The sequence below is a fragment of the Erpetoichthys calabaricus genome, chromosome 9 (genome assembly GCF_900747795.2).
Source record: "Erpetoichthys calabaricus chromosome 9, fErpCal1.3, whole genome shotgun sequence".
NCBI lineage: Eukaryota > Metazoa > Chordata > Cladistia > Polypteriformes > Polypteridae > Erpetoichthys > Erpetoichthys calabaricus.
In genome coordinates, this window is record NC_041402.2 from 196,536,371 (window position 1) to 196,560,959 (window position 24,589).

Below are 24,589 nucleotides of genomic sequence, written 5' to 3' on the forward strand. Positions count from 1 at the left end.
CAACATGTGATGGGATCAGGAGCGCTCCTCCTATCTTCATGGGTCGATAACAAACCCTCAGACAGCCCTCATGCAGCAGGAAGACACCAGACAGTCCATACAGCAAAACAGGAGACACTCCAGGATAAGACGAGAATCCACTGGCATTGAACGGGAAGGCAAACAGACGGGCGACTCCGACACGGAACAACACAAACAAACAAACCTCTCCTCCTGTGTAGGTCTGTCTGGCCTCCTTGTTCCCAGCAGCCCCTGCACCCCGAGCAGACGGCCAATCAGAGCCACCGCAGGGACTGCTGGGAGTTGAAGTTTTCACTCTGCTACATGTCCATTTCGGATACACCCCGGAATTTGGAAGAGGCCCTCATGAATATTCATCATCTAATGAGCTCATTTGTACCTGCCTGCTGTGCCAGTGGCACAGCGTCTCCCACCTGAGCTCTGAGCCCACGAGGTACCAGTCATAGTCTCAACAGTTCTAAAGTAAAAACACACAAATTAAATATTAGGAGTCTTCATTAGCATACTGTAAAACACGCGATTTTCAAACCGGTGAAATTCATTCTGTCTGTTATTTCATTTTTTCTGAATAGTTAATTCCATCACAAGTAACGGGGACACCACAAAGGGGGGCACTGGGAGCCACGTCAGGCTCGTGTGCCCATTCACTTCCCAACCACCCAAAGCGGGCGGCTGTACTGCCGTGGTGCCCGCCACGTTACCGGCTTGCTACCTCAATCCAGCAGAGCGATCTCCGTAAATATAAAGGAACCTCCGCCATGTCTGCCGCACTGCGCACTCTCAGAGCTCGGCCTTCAGTGCTGTCAGGGGCTTTCGTTCTGCCAGTGACGCTGAGCGGCCGCCCTCATTACTTCAATGTACGGCTGTTTCAGAGTCGCACCCACCTCAGCACCGGGGACATTCAGAGAGCTAAGTGACACTCTAGGCGTTTACTCACGCGTACCTTCCATGTCACTTTTCTGACCGTCCACATTCCCAGTAATGCTGGTGTCATTTACCGAACGTCACGTTACTCTCTGAAGGACTACGTATGTCCTTTAAAGCGCTGATTAGACCGCCCTGCCGTCTACACTTCACGAATGGCATTCTGCGTTTTCTTCGTCGCATATTCCTACCTCTACTCCACAGCGCACCGTCCTTACGAAGTGTGCGGGGCTCATGTTGTCACCTCGTTAATTGTGTTAGTAAAGTAAACTCCTCTCCTCTCCTCTCCTCTCCTCTTCTCTCCTCGTCCTCTTTGGAAAAGCGCGGGCGGAGTTTCCATTCGCTTGGCCGCCTCTGCCCCGCCTACTCGCCTCACCGTCACGTGCCTCGCCTCGCGTCACCTGACCCGTCACGTGACGAGCTAACAGTCTTCCCGGGTGTCCACTCGCGCTTTAGTACTCTGACCGCTCGGGCCGACTGCTGCTGCGCCCGGATGGCTTCTCCCGTCACGTCCACTCCTTCGCGGCTCCTCCTGCTGCTGCAGCTGATGATGATGGCTGCCGTGACGATGACTGGCGGTGATTTGTCGCCTTCGGCGGGTCGTCGGTTTTCGGACCTGCAGGTAGGAAGATGAAAGCTGAGGGACAGTGCCGTCGAGTGAATGGGCGGATCGTCCGGTAGGTCGGTGGTTGACGTCCAGCACCCCATGACCTGCGCATCTTATACTTGTCACGGTGTCCATTCGTGGTAGTGGCAGTCCGGCCCTGTGCCCAGGTCGCCAGTTCGGTTCAGTTCGGGTCATGGCGCACGTACAAAAAAGTGAGGGCTGAAGAATTTGTGAAACTGAAACGCATGGTGGCATTTACAGTGGTGCAGTCAATTGGGCGAGCGGTCAGCTGAGCCAGCTGTGCCAGCTGTGGATGGAGTGCCAGTCTATCTCGGGGCACTCTCCCTGTGGACTGATGCGGCCTTGCCAGTACCTATTTTTTGGGACGCCAGCCCTCCAGAGGGTGGGAGTAAGTGGCCGGTGACCATTCTGGAGTTTGCCCAGCATGCTGTAGATAAAAAGATGAAATTCCAGGGCTGGCATAAGGTGAGTTACTTGAGCACTTTGGACTTGGGCTCAAGGCGGCACCCCAGACTAAAGCACTGACTGGCATCCATAACTGCTGTGTCCCTGCACCGTCACCACAGTCCTCTGTGTCTGTTTACCAGGTGACAGGCCTGCTGAGCTGAACAGTCAAGGACAGTTTGATGGCCATTTGGGGTCTTTAAGATGAGGTGGACACAGTCTGGCCACCGTGTCCAGTGCATGGGGTGGCTGCAGTTGCTTCTTTGTTGATGTCTGTTGACCACTTTATGTGTCACTGGAGCTGATGAGCAGTTTGGTGTTGTTCACTTTGTCCCCTTTGCCACTTTTCTCCAGATACTCAGGGTGGCTGACCTTGCCGTGCCGTCCCTCTGGTTTGCACTGGCAGTTCTAGTGTCCAGTGCTCAGGTCACTCATCCCCCCATCTAGCTGGGTTTTCCTGCCCACACCATAAAGTCACGTGGTGACAAGGTGGTCCAGACGCAGGCACCGAATGAGCAGGTAGGAAGGTGGATGGACGGTTCTGTTTGGAGTCCAAACGCCACTCGGTGGACAGTCCCCAAGCGTCCATGTCCTGCTGACCTGCCGACACCAAAGGAAAGACCAAAGGCCAGTGTGAGCAGGCACCTCCTGACCAGCTGGCCAACATGCACAGGGGATCTGGACCCCAATAGTGGGATTGCAGTAGAAATCACTGGAGACAAGCTGACCATAGGTGGACACCTCATTCACTTTTATTCACCCAATCCTGACGTCATGAAGTGGCCATCATGGCCTGTGTGTAAGCTGGCCAGCAGGTCAGCCTGTTGCTTGTCGATGCTTTGTGGCTTCTGCTGTTTGAGTGACCCTCTCTGACCTTTGACCACTTCTCAATGACCCCATCTTTTTTTTTCTTTTTGACTTGACCACAGCTGAATCTGACCCGAGGGGATTTCGCCGGACCACCCAAGTTCAAGGAGAAGTACTTTTCACAAGTGGTGGACCACTTCAGCTTCCAGGTCCATGACGTGGACACGTTTGAGCAGCGCTACTTGATTTTAGGTGAGTCAAGGTCACTGGGTGTCGAGGTCACACCTCCGGCCACTCGGCTTCCTCCTGCTCAGTTTGCTCTTTTGGACCAACTCACAAGTTTGTTCCCCCCCATTCCTGTCATTTGCTGCACACAGCGGGGGGTCATCCCTCTGTAAGGCTGTCTGGTCCAGATGGACAATGAAGCCCAAACTCTGTGGGACTGCCCAGTCGCTGCCCGCCCACTGGACTGCCCAGTCGCTGCCCGCCCACTGGACTGCCCTTTCTCCCTCTGTTCCTTGATCTCTCAGATGACTTTTCCTGTTCTGCTGACCATGGCTTTGATCCCCTCGTCTTTTTCAGATGACCACTGGACACGAGGCACCGGCCCCATCTTCTTTTACACTGGTAATGAAGGCAACATCTGGCAGTTTGCCCAGAACTCCTTGTTTCTGCTGGAGTTGGCGCAGGAGCTGCATGCGCTGCTCGTCTTCGCTGAACACGTAAGCCTGGGGACCTCGCTTGTGTCACGCTGGACTCGGTGGACGAGTGACTTCGGTTTGGGTTCACATGACCAATAGCGGGTTCACCCTGTGGGTCATTGCGGGGTCTTGTCCTGCAACAACTGTGTGTTTCTGGATGGATGGCCAGAGTGACAACCCTGGGAAAAGTGAAACCTGGTGACAGCCTGCCTGTCCATCTGTCACAATCTGTCCACCTATCAGCTTGTCTGTCTGTCTGTCCGTCACCATTCAGTCACACAGCTGCCCTCTCTCTCTCTGCCAGCGCTATTATGGAGCATCTCTCCCGTTCGGCGCAGCCTCCTTCCAGCCGGACAACATGAGGCTGCTGACCATCGAGCAGGCGCTGGCCGACTACGCCATCCTCATCACGGAGCTGAAGAAGCAGCTGAACGCGTCCCGCTCTCCTGTCATTTGCTTCGGTGGCAGGTCAGTGGCTCTGGTGTTTGGATGTTGAGGGTCTGGTTTGGGTCAGTGGAGGTCAATCCCACTTGTGTGGTGGTGTCAGCGTATATAGCGCCTTCCATAGTACTTGAGAGACATACACACTGCTGCCAGAAATGCCAGGGGGCATTTGAAAATGAAGTCCATCTGGTCATCGGATCTGCCATCTTCTGAATGGTTCAGGTTCTGTCCAAGAGACTGCCCACTGGTTATGGTCACCTCACCTAATGGACACTATGCCATTGCATAGTTCAGGGGCCTGCGTGAAAGCCATGCCCATGCCAAGGTGTCCCTGACATTCTAGAGGATTGATGTTGATGCACTTCTGCCATCTCTGAGGCCGGTCACTCCACACCTGTCCAGACGTGCATTTGGTCACTTTAGGAGTGGCAGATGGGCATCTCCTCAGACGAGGGACTCTGGCCAGGGCTTGACTGGTGACGCTGTAGGTCATCGGGTCTTATAGCTGACTGCGGACCCCCAGGACTTTCCCTCCCTCCCTGGTCAGCCGGCTGGACTCGACATGGCCGGCGCTTTGTGCTGCCCCATGCGTGTGAGCTGGCACATGGTGAAAGGCACTATATAAAGGGGTCCTGTTTGCATGTTCTCCCACTGTCGCGGTGTCTGTGTGTCCACTCCAGGTGGGCTCCTGCCCAGTGCCCCCCAGCTCCTCTGCACATTCTCCTTTGGTTTTTCTAGCTTTGCATGTGAAGGGCATCGTAGAGCTGTGCCACCAGCAATTCCCCTTTGGCGATGTTCGCATCTCCCATGCTGCCCACAGTCTTCCTGTTAAGTTGTCATTGCTTGATGTGTGGCTGGTGGGTGTTTGTGCTGTGTTGCCAATAGTTGCCCATCTGTCTTATCGGTAGACCTTTGCCAAGTAACATACCATGCAGCTGGTAGTGGATTCTGCGACTGGCATAGGGCTACACGTTTGGCACCGCAAGATGGATGGCTCAGCTCTCGGCTGCCATTCCTTTACCCCTTTGATCCTCAGAGTGGTCAGTAGCTGCTGCCCTCTCCTGCCAGTCACCTCATGCTGCTCTCTTGTGCCCTTTCAGCTATGGCGGGATGCTGAGTGCCTACATGAGAATCCGATACCCTAACGTGGTGAAAGGTGCCCTTGCCTCCAGCGCGCCCATCTTCTCAACAGCTGGAATCGGAGACTCGTGGCGCTTCTTCCACGATGTGACGGAGGTAAGGCTTGTGTGAGTGGCAGTGTGGGATGTCTCTTGATGGAGTCTCGTGCCAGTGTGGGTGAAGTGGGGCATTACCTGGGCATGTGCCCTACATTCTCCTGCTTCCTTTTGCAGGATTACCGGCGCTACAATCCAGCTTGTGCCGAGGCTGTGAAGAAGACCTTCCTGCTGATCCAAAGTCTTGCCGAGGCCCAAGGTATGGCAGCACACACCCAGACTGGCACACTGACTACTGGCATTCTCACACATGTCCCTTTTTCCCTTGTCAGATTACCAGAAGATCACCGACGGACTCTCCCTGTGCGATGCCATCTCATCCAGAAAAGACATTCACCAGCTCTACGGCTTTGTGCGCAACGCCTTCACCTTCATGGCCATGCTGGACTACCCGTACAGCACCGAGTTCAGCGGGCACCTGCCCGCCAACCCCGTCCAGGTGAGCCCCACTCCTTGACTCGTTCATTGTCCCTGCTGGATGCCACGCTGGCCTCGTTTATTAATTCTGCACACTTTGCCTTTCCCAAGGTGGCCTGTGACTTACTGCTGTCTGAAGAAGACGCTTTGAGGGGCATGCGGGACGCAGTGGGTGAGTACGTGAGATGTGCCAGGCGCCAGCTGGGGTGTGGTCAGTCTGTAGGGCACACGCCCTTTTCCATGGGTGTGGCTGAGGGAGTGAGGGTCAGTGGGCAGGGCACATGATGGACCAGTGTGTCGTGGGGATGTGATGCGGTCCTTGACCTAAGCAATAATGACCCACCGCTGGACGTCACTGGACACTCGGTATCGTCGAGCCACAGCCGACTGGCGTCACTGAGATGGCACCCCCCAGCCCACTCAGCTCAGCCCAGTCACTGGACGTTACTACAAATTACCCAGCAGTCTCTCTGACCTTCTTTATTCTGGTCATCCACAACAGGGGTCCGCTAAAGGACCAACTCACCGTATGTCAGACTCGACCCCTTTGGCCCTCACAAACAGCTGCAGGGTGGACTTCTTGGTGCTGACCACCGAGACCCCTTTTTCCCCAAGCATCGAGTCCCGCAGCAGCCTACTGTCCAGCTTGACCACACATGCGGCGTGGTCAATCAGCGGCAGGGGCAGAGATGCCGCCTTCTGCCACTTCTTCTCCAGGCTGTCATAGATGAAGACGTCATTTTTCTTGAGTCTGTGGCGCAGCGAGGCTCCCCCGACTAGGAACAGCCTGGTGCCACACGTGCCAACGCTGAACTGGCAGCACTCGAAGGGCGACACAGTCAGGGTGGTCCACTGATCAGCCAGCGGGCAGTAGCACTCAGTCTCGTTGACGTGGACCCACTCCTGCAGCTGCAAAGCACAAAAGAGGCGGGTTAGGCTGGCACCCTGAGACCTTGGCAGGGTGTTGGTCGCCATTACGTTGGCAGTTGACTGACTTACTGAGTTTAACGTCCGGCCACCCACACAGAAGATGCTCTCATGCAGTGCTGCCATGCCATGGTCACAGCGGGCACACACCATTGGACTGTTGACCACCCATCGCTTCAACCGGGGCAGGTAACTGTGCAGCTCATTGAGGACTTTGCCCGCAGAGAAACCTCCTTTGGGGAAAAGAAAACAGTCGGGTGGGTGGGGTACCACCTACAGTACTCTGTGTGCCCCTGGCAGCAGTGCCCATCTGAACCTTACCTGAAATGTAAAGGATGCCCTTATGGCTGGCCCCGGCATGGTCTGCCACAGCCACTGGGAAGGGGGCACAGAGGTTCCACTTGTTCTCCATGGGCTGATACTCCTCCACTGTGTTGGTGAGTGTGCCCAGCAGGGTACCACCGGCCACTGAGAATATGCTGTCTGCCAGGGCCTCGGCATGGAATCGCGTCCTCTTGTGCAACATCCCGGAAACCTGCAGCCAGGAACCATTCCTGGGGTCAAAGCGGAAGACCTGGGGGCAAAGCGGGCAACGGTTATCATCTTGAGGGTCCTAAAAATGATGCCCCAAGTTAAGAGCGAGTGTTAAATGGGACTGACGGGCAGTTCTCAATCGGCCACCTGAGAGGGCTAAAACACACCATGGCCCATCCCTTGGCACACATTTTCCCACACTGACTTTCACCCAACCTTCTGCCAGCCATTACTGAATGAGCTTAAGGACGAGTCTGGGTGCCATCAGCCCCTACCCTGAAGCAGGCACAAGCCAGAAGGCTGTGCCCAATTCTGTGCCCTGTGAGACAAAATGTTTTGACTTTGGCCCCGGGTGTTAGTTTTAGGCTGTGCCCCCATTTTCTTGTCCTCTGCTTGCTTGAGCTCCAAGTGGGTAGCACCCTACTGAAACGAAGCACAGGTCAGAGTTGGCACACCGTCCATTTGGTGTCGGCCTGCTGCCTGGTGGTCTGCTTTGCTGTAGCATTGGTCCTTCCTGATATGACACAACTCTTGAACCCATGTGCTGGCACCTTTACTCAGTGGGTCTGCTAGCTAAGCTGCCCCTACAGCTGGGCTGAGGTGGGCATCTTTATGGCAACCCATTCCCCAACAAATGAAATACACCACAGCTGACAGGGGGCACATACTTACTCACAGCTCTGGGAGTGTCCTCACTTGCCAGTGTAATGCAGTAGCGATGCCAAAGAGGGCGCTTGGTTAGCACTTTCCATGCCCAGCCATTAGAGGCTGCCCTCACACACACTGACCTGGGCACCTGTGCCACCAGTGCCCAGTACGACACGACAGACTAAAACCTGCATAATCAAACGCTGGGTCGAGAAGAGCAGTATGAGGCACTGGTCTGGCAAGGGGCACATGGGCACTCCTGCCAAGTCAGTTTAGAGCTGTCAGTCAAGGTAACCTGCCCAGGTGTGAACACGGGGAGAACACGTAAATGTGAAGTAGGTGACTGAACATGCCAGGCCTGACGGCGCGGAGCCCCTCTGGGCTGCACTGGGCACGCGGTCAAGGTGGGCGACACACTCACTCATGGGGGCAGAAAAACCTGAGAAAGCCACTTGGGCACAGGGAGGATAGACGCCAAGGCTGCGTTTCACACTCTAGTTCCACAGCAGCACTACCCGCTGTGCCACCCCAGTATAGCAGATGTTGAGGAGTGCCCCCTCGGCCACTTACCTCATTGGTCGGCTGTCTCCCTGCCGCATCAAAAGTGTATTGACCACCAATGATGAAGACAAAGCCCCCCAGTACAGCTACGCAGTGGTTGTAGACAGGCCTGCCCAGCTCTCCTAGCTTCCTCCACTCTGACCCGCCACTCTCTGCCACCCACATGTGGCCACACACGCCATCGTCATCCCCCGTGCGGCCCCCCAGCACGAGCAGATGCTGGACGTCTGCTCGGACCTGAGGGCGGGGGGACTGGAGGGCGGGCTGGGCATACGGCTGGCAGTGGTAGCTCAGGGCCTCCTGCACCAGCCTGAAGCACTCCGAGTCGGTCTTCACGACGGGCGCCTCCTGGACGTGTGCCCGCAGCTCCTCCATGGGGATCAGGGGGAAGCGGATGTGCCCGAGGACGTGGCATGCGTCCTTCTTCCGGCCCACCTCACGGCTCAGCCAGGCCACTGCGTACTGGAAGAGCTCGAGCTCGGTGTGGGCTGGCAGGTTGCCGGCCCTCAGGGTCTCGCACAGCGTGTCCCCGTCCAGCCGAAGCAGCCACTCGGGGTCCCGTGGCAGGGATAGTGCCGACCTGGCCAGGCAAGAGGCCGCCTTCTGGCGCAGTTCACCGGGTCCGAGCTTCTGGGCGATTCTGAGCACCTCGAGGCAGTTCTCCGGGCCGAGGGTCTCGTCGAGGAACTGCAGGCAGAGCTTGATGGCGTCCCGGACCAGCAGCGTCTGGGCGGCCCTCAACGTGTCCTCGACGGTGGCGAGGCTGAGGCGCACTTTGCCCGTGTAGATGAAGTCCAAGAGGAGGCCGAGGCCCCGTGCGCTCACGTCCTTGAGCTTGACCACGCCGTCGTCTGGAGTCCCAGATGTCCCCAAAAACAGGACCCGGCAGTAGCCGCTGGCCGATGCCAGGATGAGCTTGTGTGCCGGGAAGGCCTGGCCCTGGGCGTCCAGCGTGACATCACAGAGGAGCTGTTGGCCTCTGAGGGCGCTGGCGCTGTCCAGCAGGGTGCGGGCGTGGGACTCTGCCTCCAGCTCCAGCTCGGGCTCCATCCTGAGCGACAGTGCGGCCGACGAGCAGCGTGAGGGGAAGTCACTGCCAGGGGGCGAGTCTGGACACGCAGGCCAGCCGGGTGCCAGGCAACGGCCGGCGGTGTCAACAGTGGGTGAGGTGGACGTGACAGCTCAGCAGTGTCTCTCTCTCTCTCTCGGACAGGCATATTCTACAACGCCAGTGGTGCCCGAGGCGAGCGCGCCTGCTATGACCTCTACCAGCTGTTTGTGGAGTGTGCGGACCCCACGGGCTGCGGACTGGGCGGAGACAGCCAGGCCTGGGATTATCAGGTGAGTCACCACGTGGCCCAGAGAGGGTGTTGCCATGGTAACGCCTGGCGACAACAGGTGGCCCACCTGACTGCCCTCCTCTTCCTCCCCCCCCGGCTTGCACCGAGGTCAACCTGTGCTTCGAGAGTAACAACGAGACCGACATGTTCCCGGCCATGGAGTTCAGCGAGCGCCAGCGGGAGGAATATTGCAGGGCCAAGTGGGGCATCACGCCAAGGCCCGACTGGCTCAGGCTGCAGTACTGGGCTGACGGTAAGGTGCCCGCCGCCTTCTAGAACCACCTGGGCCAGCACTGGTGGTCTCACATGGTCAATGCCCACACCCTCCTGCTTTGTCACAGGTCTCACCTCGGCCTCCAACATCATCTTCTCCAATGGTGACCTCGACCCATGGGCCAACGGTGGGGTGAGTATGGCACAAGGTCACTGGCGGGGGGTCCACAGCCACAGGTCCAAGCTTTAATTACACTGTGTGTGTGTGTGTGTGGCAGGTGCGGACCAGTCTGTCTCCTTCTCTGGTGGCGATCAACATGGAGGGTGCAGCCCACCACCTGGACTTGAGGTGGGTACTTATTTTGGCACCAGCATGTTTGAGTTAAATGCCTGGCATACCTCCCTTGTGGCTCATCAGTCTCCCCCCTCTCCCCTCTCTCACAGGGGTTCCAATGCTGCCGACCCCGCCTCTGTCACAAAAGCCCGCCAACTGGAAGCCCAAATCATTGCCAGCTGGGTGGGCACAGTCTAGCTGTGCCCATTTCCAAGGAGCATTTATTTCAAATAAAGTGACCATGTAAGCCAAGCTGGGGTGGTCTCAGGTTGTGGTGGACACAGGGGGACATGTTCTATAAAAATTTATTTACATTTCATTATTGGGTGGCATAGGAGTGCGGGTGCAGCCATGCCAGTCACTAATCACAAAACTCACAGTAGACTGAAGCACAGAGGCATCATGGGAATGTAGTGGGGCACTGGCGAGAGCTTTGCGGGTCCCACTGGCAGTGCCTCGTCCAGACAAAGAGGAGACTCACTCTCAGGATTGTGCAGTGGTCATTCACAGTTGAGATGCTGACCGCCCCGCCAAGTCCTGGACGGTGGCAGTCCTTGCAGTAGTTGGCACCCCTGCTGCCACTACGCCCGCACAGTGGGCAACAAGAGGATCACTGCCGTGCCAGCTTCTTCAGGGCAAAGGAACTAGGAGGAGGCAGACCGGCTGACCATTACAACGAGAGGTCCAAGGTGTCCCCCCGCTGCCCTCTACGCAGTGGGCCAGATTGGCAGGGGGTGTGCCTCCGTGTTGAACACAAACCGGTCGAGGTCCACCAGGCTGAAGTCCTCCGAAAACAAGAGGAAGAAGTACTTGAGGGTCTCGCCCAGGAAGAAGCTCTCCATCTTGTCGCGGGGGTCCGGGTTGGACGCGCTGTCCACATTGTTGATGGAGGTAAAGCCGCCCGATGACACCTGGGGTGGGGGATTAAGAAGAGTCGTCAGCCGTGATGGTGGGCACCGAGCAGCACAGCACTGCTGGCACCGCCTCACCTTGGTATACTTGATGAAGCTGTTGAAGATGTGCCAGCCCCAGTCCTGGTACTTCTTGTCGCCCGTCAGGCGGTGAAGGTAGAAGAGGCTCTCGACCGTCTCGGGGCGCAGCAGGTTGTGCTTGTCAGCGGGCTGGAAGGCCATCACAAGAGCATTATGGGATGTTCCATGCCCAATCAAATGCCCACCCACCCCTACATCCGCCACGCCTGCCCACCTTGATCTCGATGTCCTTTCCCTGGCGTGGGAACAGGTTGAAGTGGACAATTTCGGGGCTCAGGCCCGTCTCCGTCTGGGCATACATTTGGTAGCAGGTCTCCATCAGAGCCTTTGCCAGCTCCATGTGATCGGGTGCCAGGCCATGGTGTGCCCCAAGCGCCAGGGTCCCTGGCAAAAAACACACCAGGTGATCCTGCAGAGAGGGAGAGACAAGAGTGTTCACATACTGGGCACTGCCAAGTACAAGGCCGGCTGGGGCCCTCCAAGTGCTCACCATCTTGGGGCTGAAGTTGTTGTGTGCCAGTTCACCCACGAAGGTCAGCTTCTTGGGCTCCGACTTGCGCAGCAGGTTCTTCTTGACACCCTCGATGGCCTGCAGGTAGTCCTCAAGCAACCTGCGACGACAAGGCAAGAACTGGGCAAACCTGCTGAGCGCCAAGCCTGCTGCCACCTACCCGGTTGCTGTGTTACCACCACGCAGTGCCCCCTGTGGGCTGCCAGCTCTTACTCGCTCTCCTTCTTGCCGCCTTGGATCCACTGCTTCAGCAGGTACTCGTAGTAGCTGTCGGCACGGGCACCCAGGGTGAACACTCCCAGGTGGCTGAACTGCCCGTTGTTGGTGTTGATGAACATGGGCACCAAGCCGTCGTGCTTCCCTCCCAGCGAGTGGATGTGCTTCATGACGTCATCTACGGCCGTCTGTGGAGAGCGGTCAGAGAAGTGGGTGAGTGGTATTAGGCGGGCACAGAGGAAGCAAGCAGAGAGCTGCATCGGGCTCATCTGCCAGCCCTTTGACTGTGAGGACTGCCAAAGCGGGCAGCAATCAGTAGGTTAAACATAATACCCACAGTTTTTAGATGTACCAGCAGCTGGCAAAAGTGAAAACATGACGGTGGGTTCAAGGGGAGAAAAAAAAAAAAAAAAAGGGCACAGCTACCTGCTGTCAGCAGGCATTGGCATTATAAAGAACAGGGCTGCACAAGCCTGGCATGAAAATGACAGTGGGTATAACCATGTTAATTAAAAGGGGGCACAGTCCTGGCATAAAATGGGTACAGTACAAAAAAAGAATGAGGTTGGCACAAGCCTGGCACAGCTACATCCCAACTTGCACAAGTGTTGACTGACCCTCAAGGCCTTCAATTATGGGAGTGTGTTCTAGTTAACTGTGCCACCTCTGGTGCCCCATCAAGACAGTTTCCACCAGGGGCACAGGGTTGTTGCCCTCCTGTCCTGGATGCCCAATTGTACTTCTCAGTGGGTGGGGCACAGACTGGCACCTGCCATCTCTGCTTTTTTCTAATATCCTGGCACATACTTACCAGTTTTCATTTTTTTTGCACTGTTAAAAACCCACCCATTACACAGAACAAGGGCACCAACTGTACCCACTCACCTGGTACTTCATGTCTCCCGTGAGCCGGCTCAGATCTCGAAATTCCAGCTGGATGCTGGTCACCTCAGCCACTGTGCTGTCCGACGTCCACCGTGGTGGGTGGGCAGTGCCACGTCCAATGTTTACGTCCGAATATGGGATTTTGGAAGGGGTATTGAAGGCTGGCATCAACCTGCTGCCAATATCTTTCTGAAATGACAACAAAGTTCCAGCACTCAAGTTGCCAATGAATCAAGAGGGGTACCGGTGGGGGGCACTACAGGCCGCCCCAGAAAGGAGCCCCTTACGGCTTTCTCCAGGAACAGGCCGTCCCCCGTCAGGTGGAAGGTGCTCAGCAGACCACCGAGGATGCGGATTGTGCTCTCAAACAAGTTGACGTCCACATTCTTGGCAAACGAGAGCTCCGTCGACACCCACTGGCGGGCATCCTCAAACTCTGCAACAAACAAGAACGTCGTCATCCGGGCTGGCAACCTGTGACCAGGGACAGGTTGGGGGGGCTGTAAGGACTTCCAGATGATGGGAATGCCACCAAGAAAAAGAGAAGGGCATAAGAGGGAAAGTCATACAATGGGCTGAGGAAGAAGAGCACCCGGGCTAAGCAGATGAAGATGAGGAACAAGTGGAGCAGTGGCCGGGTATTAAGTGGTGTACCTGGTGGGAGTCAGCACTGGGTGGCTGTGCCCCACACTGCCATCACAGACTTCGTCAGCTTATCTTGGCCTCAACAGCCTTTACCGGTCAAACCCGGTGGGATACACAGGAGCTCGCCACCCTAGTTTACTCTCCGGTGTGCCCGCCTGTCCTGTTGGGCTCTTGATGGACAGCAGCGGCCCTGCAGTCTGCCCACCAGGGTCACATCACAGCATCCCGTGCTGGGTGCCAGGGTACCGTCAGAAGCAGCGGGTACACATCCCTCAAGGTTGATGGCAGAGGCTGATTAAATACTCAAAACTGTGCTGACTGGGGGTGCCAACATTTTTGCACAGATGAAATCTGAGTGCCCCCCCCCCCCCCATAATGCCCAGATATCCTTTAGTTCGCATCCTTATTATGAATCGGGATTTCCACGTCCCCATCCTGTCCCTGTGGGGTCCGCGTGTTTCAAGCTGCCCCCCGTATCTGAGCCGCCGCGGGCCGCTCCCATAAATCGGCCATTTCCCTCGGGGTCAGCGAGTTTCTGTCCCTCGGGGTCAGCAAGTGACACTAGACAAGTCCCCGACACCCACCTTCTTTGAGGCCCAGAATCCACATGGTGTCCAGGGCGTCGATGAGGGTCAGCCCCAGGCCAAACCACTCGCTGTAGGACTTGGAGATGGGCTTCAGCTCGTCGTGGCCCCAGGCAAACTCCTTGTAGCCCCCCCAGGCGTGGCGGAAGGCTTCGGTCACGGCCCGCTGGCGGTCCGTCAGCTTTCCTGCGAGAGGCGAGGGACACGGGGGGTGAAACCCGGGCTCGCACCACCCCCCCCCCTCCAGACTGGGCTGCACCTACCTGGCACCTGCACTGGCACCACCTCGATCTCGGCGGCCGAGGGCGGCGCTTCGGTCACCTGGTCGGCCTCGATCATCGCTCCCCGCCAGCTGTGGACAGGAAGGCCGTCGCCCGCCTGCACTTCGGATACGTTTTCCTTCTTCTGGAGCTTCAGGCTCGGAGGACCCCGTTTCTTCCCCAGCTGCGAAGGAAGCAATGAACAGCGGGTCAGCAGCCCAGGTGCCACCCTCACCCAGATGAAAGAGAGGCACTGCCCGGGTGCTAGACATCCACACGATTACCCAGAAGCCACCGGCGGCAGAGCACGACGGGATTAGCATGCACACCAAAAGCAGCGTGTCTCCCCGGCATGTAGCCCACCTTCATGACGTCCACGTTGGCACTTGCTGTTCACCTCCCGGCAGGATGCCAGCCAATGCCACAAGCAACAACCGAAAAAGCTGAACAAGTGCAGAGTGACACCTACTTGCCGGGATGCGGTGCGCTCCACTTCCAGTCTCTTCTCCGCTTTTCGGGGGGCAACTGGCCTCCCCCCCTCATCTGGGGACGTCTCAGTCAGAGCTGGAATGACAGCAGAGTGGCACACGTCATCTCACTGAACAGGGGGCAGTGCCCACCTGTGCCGATACTCATGATCTTCATCAACATGGCAGAAAATCAATTGAGGCAACACCAGGGGGCGCTCTTTAGCTTCCGCTCAGCTGACGAGATGGGGGTCTCACTTTGGAGCCAAACATTGTGGGGTCACTGCTGACCACAGCTGAGATGCTTCGTGGTCCACGGCAATTTTTTAGCAGCGAGGATGGGATTTGGGGCACCCCGTTATGGGAGTCTTAAAGGGGTCACCCGAGACCCTAACATGACAAAGCGACTGGGACAGGATTACTTCCACAAGACCACCGGTGTTCTTTACAGCACTGCAGCATAGTGTGTAGGTGGGCACAGCACTGGCGTAAACGGCAGAAACAAAGGGCTATGGGGAGAGCGGGTGACGTCAAAGGGGTCATTGAGGGGGCTGCTGGGCTTTTTTTTTTTTTTTTTTTTTACTATTCCTAAATGAGCAGACAAGAACATAAAGAACAGGCTGGCGAAGTCTGACGAGGGCACCAAACTAAGCGCAATGGCAGATGATCAAGAATCAGCCAAAACATCAGAGGGGGACGTGGGCAGAACACAAGGCGGGCACACTGACGGGCGATGACCTGTAAAGAAATAAAAATGTGCAAAGAACCTGGAAGTCGAACTGGTCAGTGCCCACATCCAGACGTGCCAAGGCTAGATGGCACACCAGAGGTCGTGGGCCAGCTGGACTGGCGAGCTCAGGGGGCTCAATGGCCCACTCCCATCCAAAGTATCCAGATTCTCCAAAAGACACAGACAATACTGGACTCGTTACGTGGCATCCTCAGTGGCACATAACAAACCCGACAGCCAGTCCACGATGGCACGGATCACATTTTGCATGGCAGACATTTCATTGAGAATCACGAGCAACTCCCTGGTGCCCAACGGCAAATACACTGCAGAAACACAGTAGGCCACGCAAGCACATCGGGCACAAGACAATGGTAAGATTGAGTGGGCAGGGCCGTGGGCACATTTAAAGTGACAACATCAGTCACTCAGCCCTACTTAATAAATCCTCCCAGAAAGCCACCAAAGGGGACTTGCAGCCTGGGCCACTGGACAAGGTAGCTGTGGGTTTGGCGCCCTCTGCAGGCCATCGGGATGCCACTTTTACTGCTCCCCACGTCTCCAAAAACACAGATGGGTGCGCCTGCTGCCAGGCACCCTTTAATCGATGGACGGGCAGATCCTGCATGACAAGGACCCTAATCTAAGGGTCAGCTCTGACAATTTAGTGGACAAAGTGAAAGGCCATAAAGTGGGCCACTTGGGTGGGTCAGGGCTGCCCCCCAGACAGCCCGGGTTGATGTGTGCTGCATTTCTAAAGGGCCCGTCCCCCCCAGGGGTCCCACTCTACCTTTCCACTGCTCAGACAGGTTCGGATAGGTGGCAATGCCACAAATGAGGAGGAAGGCGACCAGCAAGAGGATGAGACTGCGCTGGAGCCGTGACAGCTGCTTCCATTTCTGTAATGACAAGAGGGGACACCGCAAAGGTCAGCACGCCTGGCACGATAGGCCCCGCCACATGGCCCCGGGAGACGTACCCGCCAGCAGGACTGCTTTCGCCAGCTCTTGTTGTTGTTGTAGCTACGAGGGTCCTGCTCTGGCAGGGTCAGAGAGATGAACTCCTTTCTGGCCGGTGGGTACATCTCTGGCACTCAGACTGGCATGCTTGAAGCAAAAACTAAAAGAAAAAAATAAATAAATAAAAGGAGTTGTGAAAAAAAAAAAAGAGAAGTGCCCTTCCCTCCTGATACCAGCTGTTTCACTGGTTGGCACAATAGCACTCCTTACCAACCCCCACGCACTTTGTCTTCGGCCAGCTGCTTTGCCCCTCTGTGGTTAAGCTTATTTTATGGTTACTTGCCCTCCATCACTACACCTTCACTCTGTATAAAGTTTGCCAACGTGGCACCTCTGCCAGTAAGACAATAAGCCCTTCAAAGCTCATCACCAAGCCTGGCGACCTGAATCTGAACGCTTCACTGGGCAGCTGGGTTTGAACTTCCTGACTGGCAGAGCCCAGGTGGCTCAAGTGGGTGGCCACGCTTCGCCATCTCTCAACACGGGGGATCCATGGGGCGATGTGTGCCAAGCCCCTCCGACTAGCATGGCTGCACATCACTCAAACACAGGAGTGGTGGGCCTGATCTCCCAAGCCAAGTGGGACGCGGATCCTGAAGAAGTACCAGTATACTGGCACTGACAACCCCAACTTTTAAACTGGTGCAGTACCAGCTGTTTGAGACTTTCGGTGTGGAAAGTAAACGTTGGGTTTAAATGTCTTTGTGCCCAGCGCTTTGTTTTTCTGCTCTCCGACACGCCACAGGCCAACAACCAATGCCCCCCTGCCAGAGACTTCACTGGGATGACCCCCCCATTGGCATTACTGTGGACCCAATGGGGGACAAAATACTCTGTGACCAAACCCCGGCAAGGCAGGGTGATGCCACACTTAAGTGTGCAACTGCATGGCACACCGGGCAGGCTAGAGTGAGACGGGTGGTGGGGGTCACAAGGCCAGTGTCCTTACCAGAGCCAAAATGGGAGTAGCGATCTAAAACTGGGGGCGTCTGCGACACTGCTGCCCTCCCCATAATGCCAGCAAGACAATCAGAATTAACAGCACCCGGGTGGAGGGGGCAGACAGAGGGCAGGACCTGACATGGTCACCCCGCTCCCCAGTCCACCATCCAAAGGACCCTGACAGGACGTGTCACCGCCTGGCATGGGGGGCCACCACGGGGCTCTGCCGAGAGCTGGTCGTGCGCCCCGGCGCCATGGCTGCCTGCTGAGCCGCCCGAGGAGTCGCTTCTGTCCACAGTCCACTCACAGTCCACGGCCATCTTGAACGAGGACGGCGACTTCATGGAGCGGATGGTCGCGTGCTCGGGTACCGATGGCTTTATTTGGTATTTTGATCATCATCGTAAGATGGCGCATATCGTTCCCGTCTATAAAGTCGTGGGTTGCCGTTTAGCGTCATTTTCTTCTTCTTCTTGCCGTTTCACGACTCCGTATCGTCCTGCGTGTTGAACTGCACGGACACGCGGACTGACCTCTGAGCCGCACGTCATGGCGGTCCACTCGGTGCCAGCCCCATGCCCACATCGTGTCATTTGTCCCCTCAGCTGTACCTAAGCGCCCGGCAGGACAAAGCCAAGCCGCGGTGCACCCCCATGGAGCCCAACTGTCCCCGCAGACTCGCCCAGCACTAGTGACGCTCCTCATGAAAGGCGCTATACGGAGCTCGTGGTGACGCTTAAAGGGCCTCAGACGACGGACATTTAAAAAGCCACCGTCGTCTCCCCTTCCGCTACCCCGTCGAGCTGCCTCACCTGCCCACGCGGCGTCATGAAATTCGTGGCAGCGGCCGCCGCCTCCTTGAGCAGGAGGACTCGGTGAGCCCCCGAAATCCTGGAAAGCCACTCGCCGTCACCCCGCAAACTGAGACGCCTCTGCTTGTGGCCGCCCGCCGACGCGAACGCTTCCGGGCCACGTGATGCACTATGCGATGACGTGTACTGTGAGGGTGAGACGTGATGTCCCTCCTTCCCCCGTTTTTTTGGCAGGTGTTTTATCCAGTTCGGTCACCCCTTATCCCCTTAGCCCCCTATCCCCCCCCTGGCAAAAATGCCAATTAACCCCCCAAATCAGGGACGTTTCACGATCAGGGCTCGCACAGAAACCAATATTAAACCACGCCCTTCTCTACGGATCAGCGCAAGATCCAAACTCTATTCTCTTAAAAAAATGAAAAGCGATTCGCCCTCACGAACGCTCCGCCCACAGCAAGGAGAACGCGCGTTTCCGCGGCCCAGTCTCAGGTGTCAGCGGCGCGCGCGCGCACTGCTCGATTCTTTAAAGAGTGAAGAAAAGAAAACGAACGCAGAGTCACGTGGGGGCGCCTTAATACATCTCGGACTTACCAGTTGACTGCCCGTCCACAGCATCTCTCGTTGTGGTGTGGTGTGGTGTACTGGTTAAGGCTTTGGACTTCAAACCCTGCGTCTGTGGGTTCAAATCCCACCCCTGACATTGTGTGACCCTGAGCAGGTCACTTCACCCGCCGGTGCTCCAATTGGGAAAAGAAAAGAAATGGAAACAATTGGTACATAAATGTCTGGGTGGCTTTGTTCTTACACATACAGCACACACACGCCAAGTACTCATGAGCAGCTGGGGGAGGACGATTAACCTCTGATGTCCCTGATTCAGATCAGTTGGGAGTGCGCATGTCACATGTCATCAGTGAAAATAAAGGGGGGACCAAAACTGAGCATCAGATCAGTAGATCATCAGATTTGGTAACCAATAACTGAAGGTGGCACTGTCACCTGTAAATGTGTCACCAAGCACGTCCTTGCATCTGGTCCCTCTGCTGAGTTCAATATTAAACATCTAAAATCTGATTGGCGCCTTTCTCGTAGGACATGTCCAGCCGTCTACAGAGGTGACCCAGGGAGGTGACCACTTGAGGGACCACCGGCGGGAGCACTGCAGTCCTCACAAGGCCGACTGTAGAACACGTCACATCCCTGATCACAGCCCCGCTGGTCTCTCCGTCTGTGTTCCTCCACAGGACTTCAGCCTGAGATGTCCCATTCCTCCACGTCTCGATGACCGGCTAACTTTTTAATGTCACTCTTCATCCTTGACCTCCTCAGTTTTGTCACCTGCTTTTCCATTCAGCTCCGGCTAACTTTTTAATGTCACTCTTCATCCTTGACCTCCTCAGTTTTGTCACCTGCTTTTCCATTCAGTTGCTCACCTGGTGAAGGCCACACTTGGACCTTCTTTCCTTTTCATCACAGGAGTACAACTTGAACTTTCTTAAAACGTAAAGAACGTCACACCATTTTGGTAAAGAGAGGACGTCTCTTCTTTTTGGTGGCATTTGTGTAACTAAATTAGAGCTGCAGCCTTCTCTGTCCATCTCCAGCGGGGTCCTAAATGCTATCAATAAGTCAAGCTGGGACAGGACCTGCAATTTAAAGAAGACCCCTGGTGACAGGTTAGGCCATTGACTTTGATTGGGACTTTCCAGGTCAGCTGGTCACAGTTTTGTATAAATATCCAGCCATGCCAGCCGTGCCAAGTAGGTCAACGCAGACCTCCACATATTCAGTGGTAACATCTGCAGTGCACCATCGGCTGGAATGTGTTTTGGAGTGTGGGTGGTAAAAATTGAATTTGTCATTCCAACAGATGGCGCAGCACAAACATTAGCCCTGATTGTACAAACCCCATACCAAATGCCATTGTGGAATAGCGGGTGCACGACTGAGCAGTAGGTGGCCAATTTTTAAATAAATAATCGTGCCCGCTCGGGTGTGTGCGAGTGTGTGATTGTGTTTTGGTCCACGATTGATTGACACCCTGGCTGGCTGCACCACATACACGTACAGAGGGGGGCCGATCAGTCAGGTGCCTCGTTGATGCCACGGAGGGCGCAGTTCATCGTACCCATACCCAATTAGACAGCAGAGGGTCAAGGAGCCTGCATGGGACAGAAGAGGGGACAGATCAGAAGAAAGGACAGTAAAGGGAGGAGAGCCCCCCAAGGAGAATGTGGCCGACACTCAGGGGCTGCAGAAGGCTGCTGCAGCTGAATGACTTGGGAGCTGTCACCTGGCAGTGTCACCCATCGTCTGTGTTTGGGCAGGCAGCGAGAGTCGGGGGTCTCGGAGTGGAGCCCAGCTGGGGTCACAGATGGCCACAGAGCCTTCGCAAGTCGCGGTCTGGAATGGGGGTCCTGCTGGGAGCACTGGGACAGCAGAGACCCGGACTTGTAATAGGAGCTGGATGGGGGTCTTCTCTGCTGCAAGGTCCCGTTTGGAGATGGGGTTAGGGTTAGACGTCGATTTTCCAGGGTTGCACCGGGGCTGCGTTTTAACTCCGTTTTTAAAGGCCAGACGTGTGTCCGTTAGTTAAGGTGGATCAGCTGATGTCTGTCTGTCTGGCAGCTGTTGGACGTTTGGAGTGCAGCGTGTCCCCCCGCTCGCCATGTCTGCTATACGCCCTTTGGTGTCAATGATGTCCAACTGCAGAGCCGCAGCACCGTCTGTCACCGCAGGGGTTAGTGTGGCTATCATCCACCTTAAATAAAGGACAAGTGTCTGTCTGTCATTCCAACAGATGGTGCATCACACACCTTTGTACCAATGCTCTTCATTACCACATGCATTAGGGCGCACATTCCAGTAGATGGTCCCCGTTGACTACTTGGACTTGAAGCTGTCTTAGACGCGGAGCACGGCCGGTGCAGTATAAACTGTGCAGGCTGGGGGTCTCTTGAGGTTGGGGTCCGTATTGTTAGCGTGTGGTGCAGACTCGCGGTGCAGCTGTGCAGCTGGGTGCGTCTCCGTGGGATTCCTGAAAGCAGTGCCAAAGTTTGTGATGTGCCATCTGTTGGAATGACACAGACACAGCCACTGGATGGACACACAGACGCTTGTCCTTTTATCTTTGCTGTTGATTTTCCAGGGAATTCTTTCCCACCTCGAGAGGTGTTGACTTGTTCTTTCTTGCTGTGTTTTACTGTGCCGTGACGTCTTCATGGTCCTCTTTTCCCACACAGAGAAGTTCTGGAAGCTTCTGCTCAAGTGTCATGTGACACAGCGTGGAGTGCAGATTTACTCTTCTTAGAAGTCCGTCTCTGTTGTCAATATTTGGTCTGTTAGGCTTACGATTCTGAAGAGTTTTATGTCACGCTAAAGTCCCCTCCGTCATACACGACGGGGGCTTATGTGTCCCTTATTGTCCTGTCAAATTGTCACTTGCATGTGCTGATAGACACCTCACCATTCGCGGATGACATGATTAAAGATAGACATGAAGGGTGGAGTGGGGGAATGTGGAAGGCACTATATAGTGGGCTTGTGGGGTCCTTATCGTCATGTGTACAGGTGGCACTGTGACAATCCAGCTGAAGCTCAGCACATGGGCCCGGCCAGTACTGTGACAAGGGACCACCTAGGACACGCTTGGGTCACTGCTGTTCAGAGATGTGGGTGATGTCAGCAGGGGGGGGGCACTTATCTGGTGGTCTGTGTGAGGACCCCAATGCCTCAGTGCTGTGACAGGGCCACCGAGCTGTTAGTATGACACTGTCCTTAGGATGAGATGTAAAGCTGAGCCCCCCCACGCCAACTCTCTGTGGTCACAAAGACCCCTGGACATGTTTTGAAAAGAGCAGCTCTGCCTCGCTGTGGTGGTCGTCTCCTCCGGTGATCCACTTCTGTTGTGCTTTCACAGTTCGATGTCATCTTGTGCACCCCTTCTGTATTTAGTCGTCTGTGTGATCCTTGGCACTCAGTGAAAGGTGCTATATAAAAATAAAATGAAGTGAAAGTAGCCCACCCCAATGCCCTGGCTGAATTGCCCACCACAGCCTCATCCATTGTGACCTCCTAATCGCCCCTAACTGCCCCTCACAGCCCTTCACCATCTCAGGTTCAGACTGGCACAAGGATGGCTACCGTGCCCTCGTCCAGGTGGGCTCTGCACAACGTTGGTGGTTGGAGTGGCTCCACACCGTCTGAGAAAGGCGCTATAGAAATTGTTAAAATGTGGCGGTGACACCAAAGCACACTGCGTCATCTTTGTGCCATGAGCTCGGTGACGTCCACCTCCCGTTATCTGAGGTCCCCACTTGTCAAGCGGGTACAGACGTCATTCAGATTTTAAATGTCGTTTCCTCACTAAGGTCTTCCTCAACGTGTTTTAATAAAATGACTACACCAGTCAGCCCCAACATGTTCTGCTGTCCTGTGCAGCAAAGTCCTTCAGGATTCCTGGGAGTGATAGCCATTGACTAACTGCCATAAGGACATGGGCAGTGCCCCCTGGCACGCTGACCCCTTCATCCTCCCAGCTCCACTCCGCTCCACCACAGATGCTGCACTCGGACGCCAAGGGATATCAGAATGAACAGATGGGAGAGGGCAAGTGGACTTGTGGACACAACAAGCTGGACTGGCGTCAATGCTTTATCTGTCCACTATATAGTGCCTTTCACTTTCTCTGTCTTTTCTATTGTGTCTTTCACATCTATCTATCTATTTATTATATAGCACCTTTCTATCTATCTAATCCTGCCAACTACGCTATCTATCATATAGTGCCTTTCACAGATCTATCTATCAATCTATCTAATCCTGCCAACTATGCTATCTATCTATTATATAGCACCTTACTATCTATCTATCTAATCCTGCCAACTACGCTATCTATCTATCTATCTATCTATCTATCTATCTATCTATCTATCATATAGTGCCTTTCACAGATCTATCTATCAATCTATCTAATCCTGCCAACTACGCTATCTATCTATCTATCTATCTATCTATCTATATGATCCTGCCAACTACGCTATCTATCATATAGTGCCTTTCACAGATCTATCTATCAATCTATCTAATCCTGCCAACTATGCTATCTATCTATTATATAGCACCTTTCTATCTATCTAATCCTGCCAACTACGCTATTTATCTATCTATCTATGTATCATATAGCGCCTTTCACGCTGTAAGAGCCAGTCCTAGAATGTTTCATGTGAACGTTACAATTGCTTCATTTCAGTAATCGAGGATCAGTCTCTCCTGGTTGCTTGAACTATGGTGTAGTTGTCCACACCCCGTAAGTGACATGAAATAAGAACTTCCTCAGTTCCTTACACCAGGCGGGCAGGAAATCGTCTCACTGCCAGCAGTGCCAGAAAGATGAGCCTGCAGATAGGAGGCTGGCATCCAGTCCTCTGAGCGCGTCGCTGGCAGCACCTCAAAGTGTCACCAACCTCAGAGAAGTGAGCCTTAAACAGGACTTGTCATCCGTTTTTGTGTGAACCGTTTTGCTTTGAACTTTACTAAAACTTTTAAAACAAAGACATCTGATCTGTGGAATTATTTGAAGACGCACCCCCCTGGTGCCAGACTGTCCTACGTGGCTACACACACAATCGATGGATCTTTCATATGGCACCCTTCATATCTATCTATCTATCTGTTATATGGCGCCTTTCACTCTACCTGACTATACAAACTGAATGGATGAGGGTCCACATAGACACGTGATGTTGTCGTCCGAACTAAACGTCTGTCCATGGCATGCCAGCTCTGAAAGTCGGCGTCCTCGCAGATTAAAATGTGAACACCCAAGGAGGCGTCGTCTGAAGCCCTCGCTGATCTTTCGGTTGATCCGTCGCCGCTCACACCAATGAAGTTCGTCATTTCTCCCACCAGTCCCCGCTGTCCTTTACTTTTTCAGCGTCTGGGCGGGGCTGTCGAGAGTTAGTGGAATTATGTGATTGGACAGACAGGCGGCAGGAGGAGGAGGAGGAGGCAGCGTGGGCCAATCACATCGCACACTCTCTTTCTCTCTCTCTCTCTCTCTCTCTCTCTCTCTCTCTCTCTCGCTCGCTCGGCGGGCCCGCCTGCCCCGTTGGTGCCAACGGCCGGTCCATCCCTGCAGTTCACGTCCATGCGGTCCATTCGTTATGTAAGGTCAGGTTTCATTTTCTAAGTCGTTGTAGACGTCATTCCAATTACCCCCCCTCCCCCCCACTCATTGTCACCCATGGCGGGCACCCTAGGCGAGCCCAAGCTATTCATTTTTCACCCCTACGTTCATTCAGGCGCCGCTCACTCACCGCACACACAGACGAGTCGATGCCAATGGAG

At 55.0% G+C, this 24,589-nt stretch overlaps 3 protein-coding genes across 3 annotated transcripts; 1 reads left to right on the top strand and 2 right to left on the bottom strand.

The window, feature by feature from the left end:
• Window positions 1-1,403: 1,403 nt before the first annotated feature.
• dpp7 (dipeptidyl-peptidase 7) lies at window positions 1,404-10,430 on the top strand. Its single transcript, XM_051931513.1, has 13 exons — window positions 1,404-1,567; window positions 2,947-3,076; window positions 3,407-3,546; window positions 3,830-3,993; window positions 5,070-5,205; window positions 5,322-5,403; window positions 5,477-5,643; window positions 5,733-5,793; window positions 9,505-9,631; window positions 9,727-9,884; window positions 9,973-10,037; window positions 10,123-10,193; window positions 10,289-10,430. The coding sequence occupies exons 1-13, from the start codon at window positions 1,439-1,441 to the stop codon at window positions 10,374-10,376; spliced, it is 1,518 nt and encodes a 505-aa protein (XP_051787473.1). The 5' UTR covers window positions 1,404-1,438; the 3' UTR covers window positions 10,377-10,430.
• LOC127529076 (kelch-like protein 13) lies at window positions 6,087-9,509 on the bottom strand. The gene is made up of 4 exons (XM_051931512.1): window positions 8,301-9,509; window positions 6,870-7,122; window positions 6,621-6,781; window positions 6,087-6,530 (listed from the first exon to the last, which is right to left on the bottom strand). The coding sequence occupies exons 1-4, from the start codon at window positions 9,339-9,341 to the stop codon at window positions 6,144-6,146; spliced, it is 1,842 nt and encodes a 613-aa protein (XP_051787472.1). The 5' UTR covers window positions 9,342-9,509; the 3' UTR covers window positions 6,087-6,143.
• A 47-nt stretch (window positions 10,431-10,477) lies between the features above and the next one.
• man1b1b (mannosidase, alpha, class 1B, member 1b) lies at window positions 10,478-18,459 on the bottom strand. The gene is made up of 13 exons (XM_028808829.2): window positions 18,242-18,459; window positions 16,448-16,587; window positions 16,259-16,367; window positions 14,741-14,835; window positions 14,275-14,455; window positions 14,012-14,197; window positions 13,070-13,218; window positions 12,783-12,971; window positions 11,895-12,085; window positions 11,661-11,781; window positions 11,385-11,579; window positions 11,168-11,299; window positions 10,478-11,089 (listed from the first exon to the last, which is right to left on the bottom strand). Exons 2-13 carry the CDS (start codon window positions 16,550-16,552, stop codon window positions 10,886-10,888), a joined length of 1,857 nt encoding a protein of 618 aa, XP_028664662.2. The 5' UTR covers window positions 16,553-16,587; window positions 18,242-18,459; the 3' UTR covers window positions 10,478-10,885.
• Window positions 18,460-24,589: the final 6,130 nt, after the last annotated feature.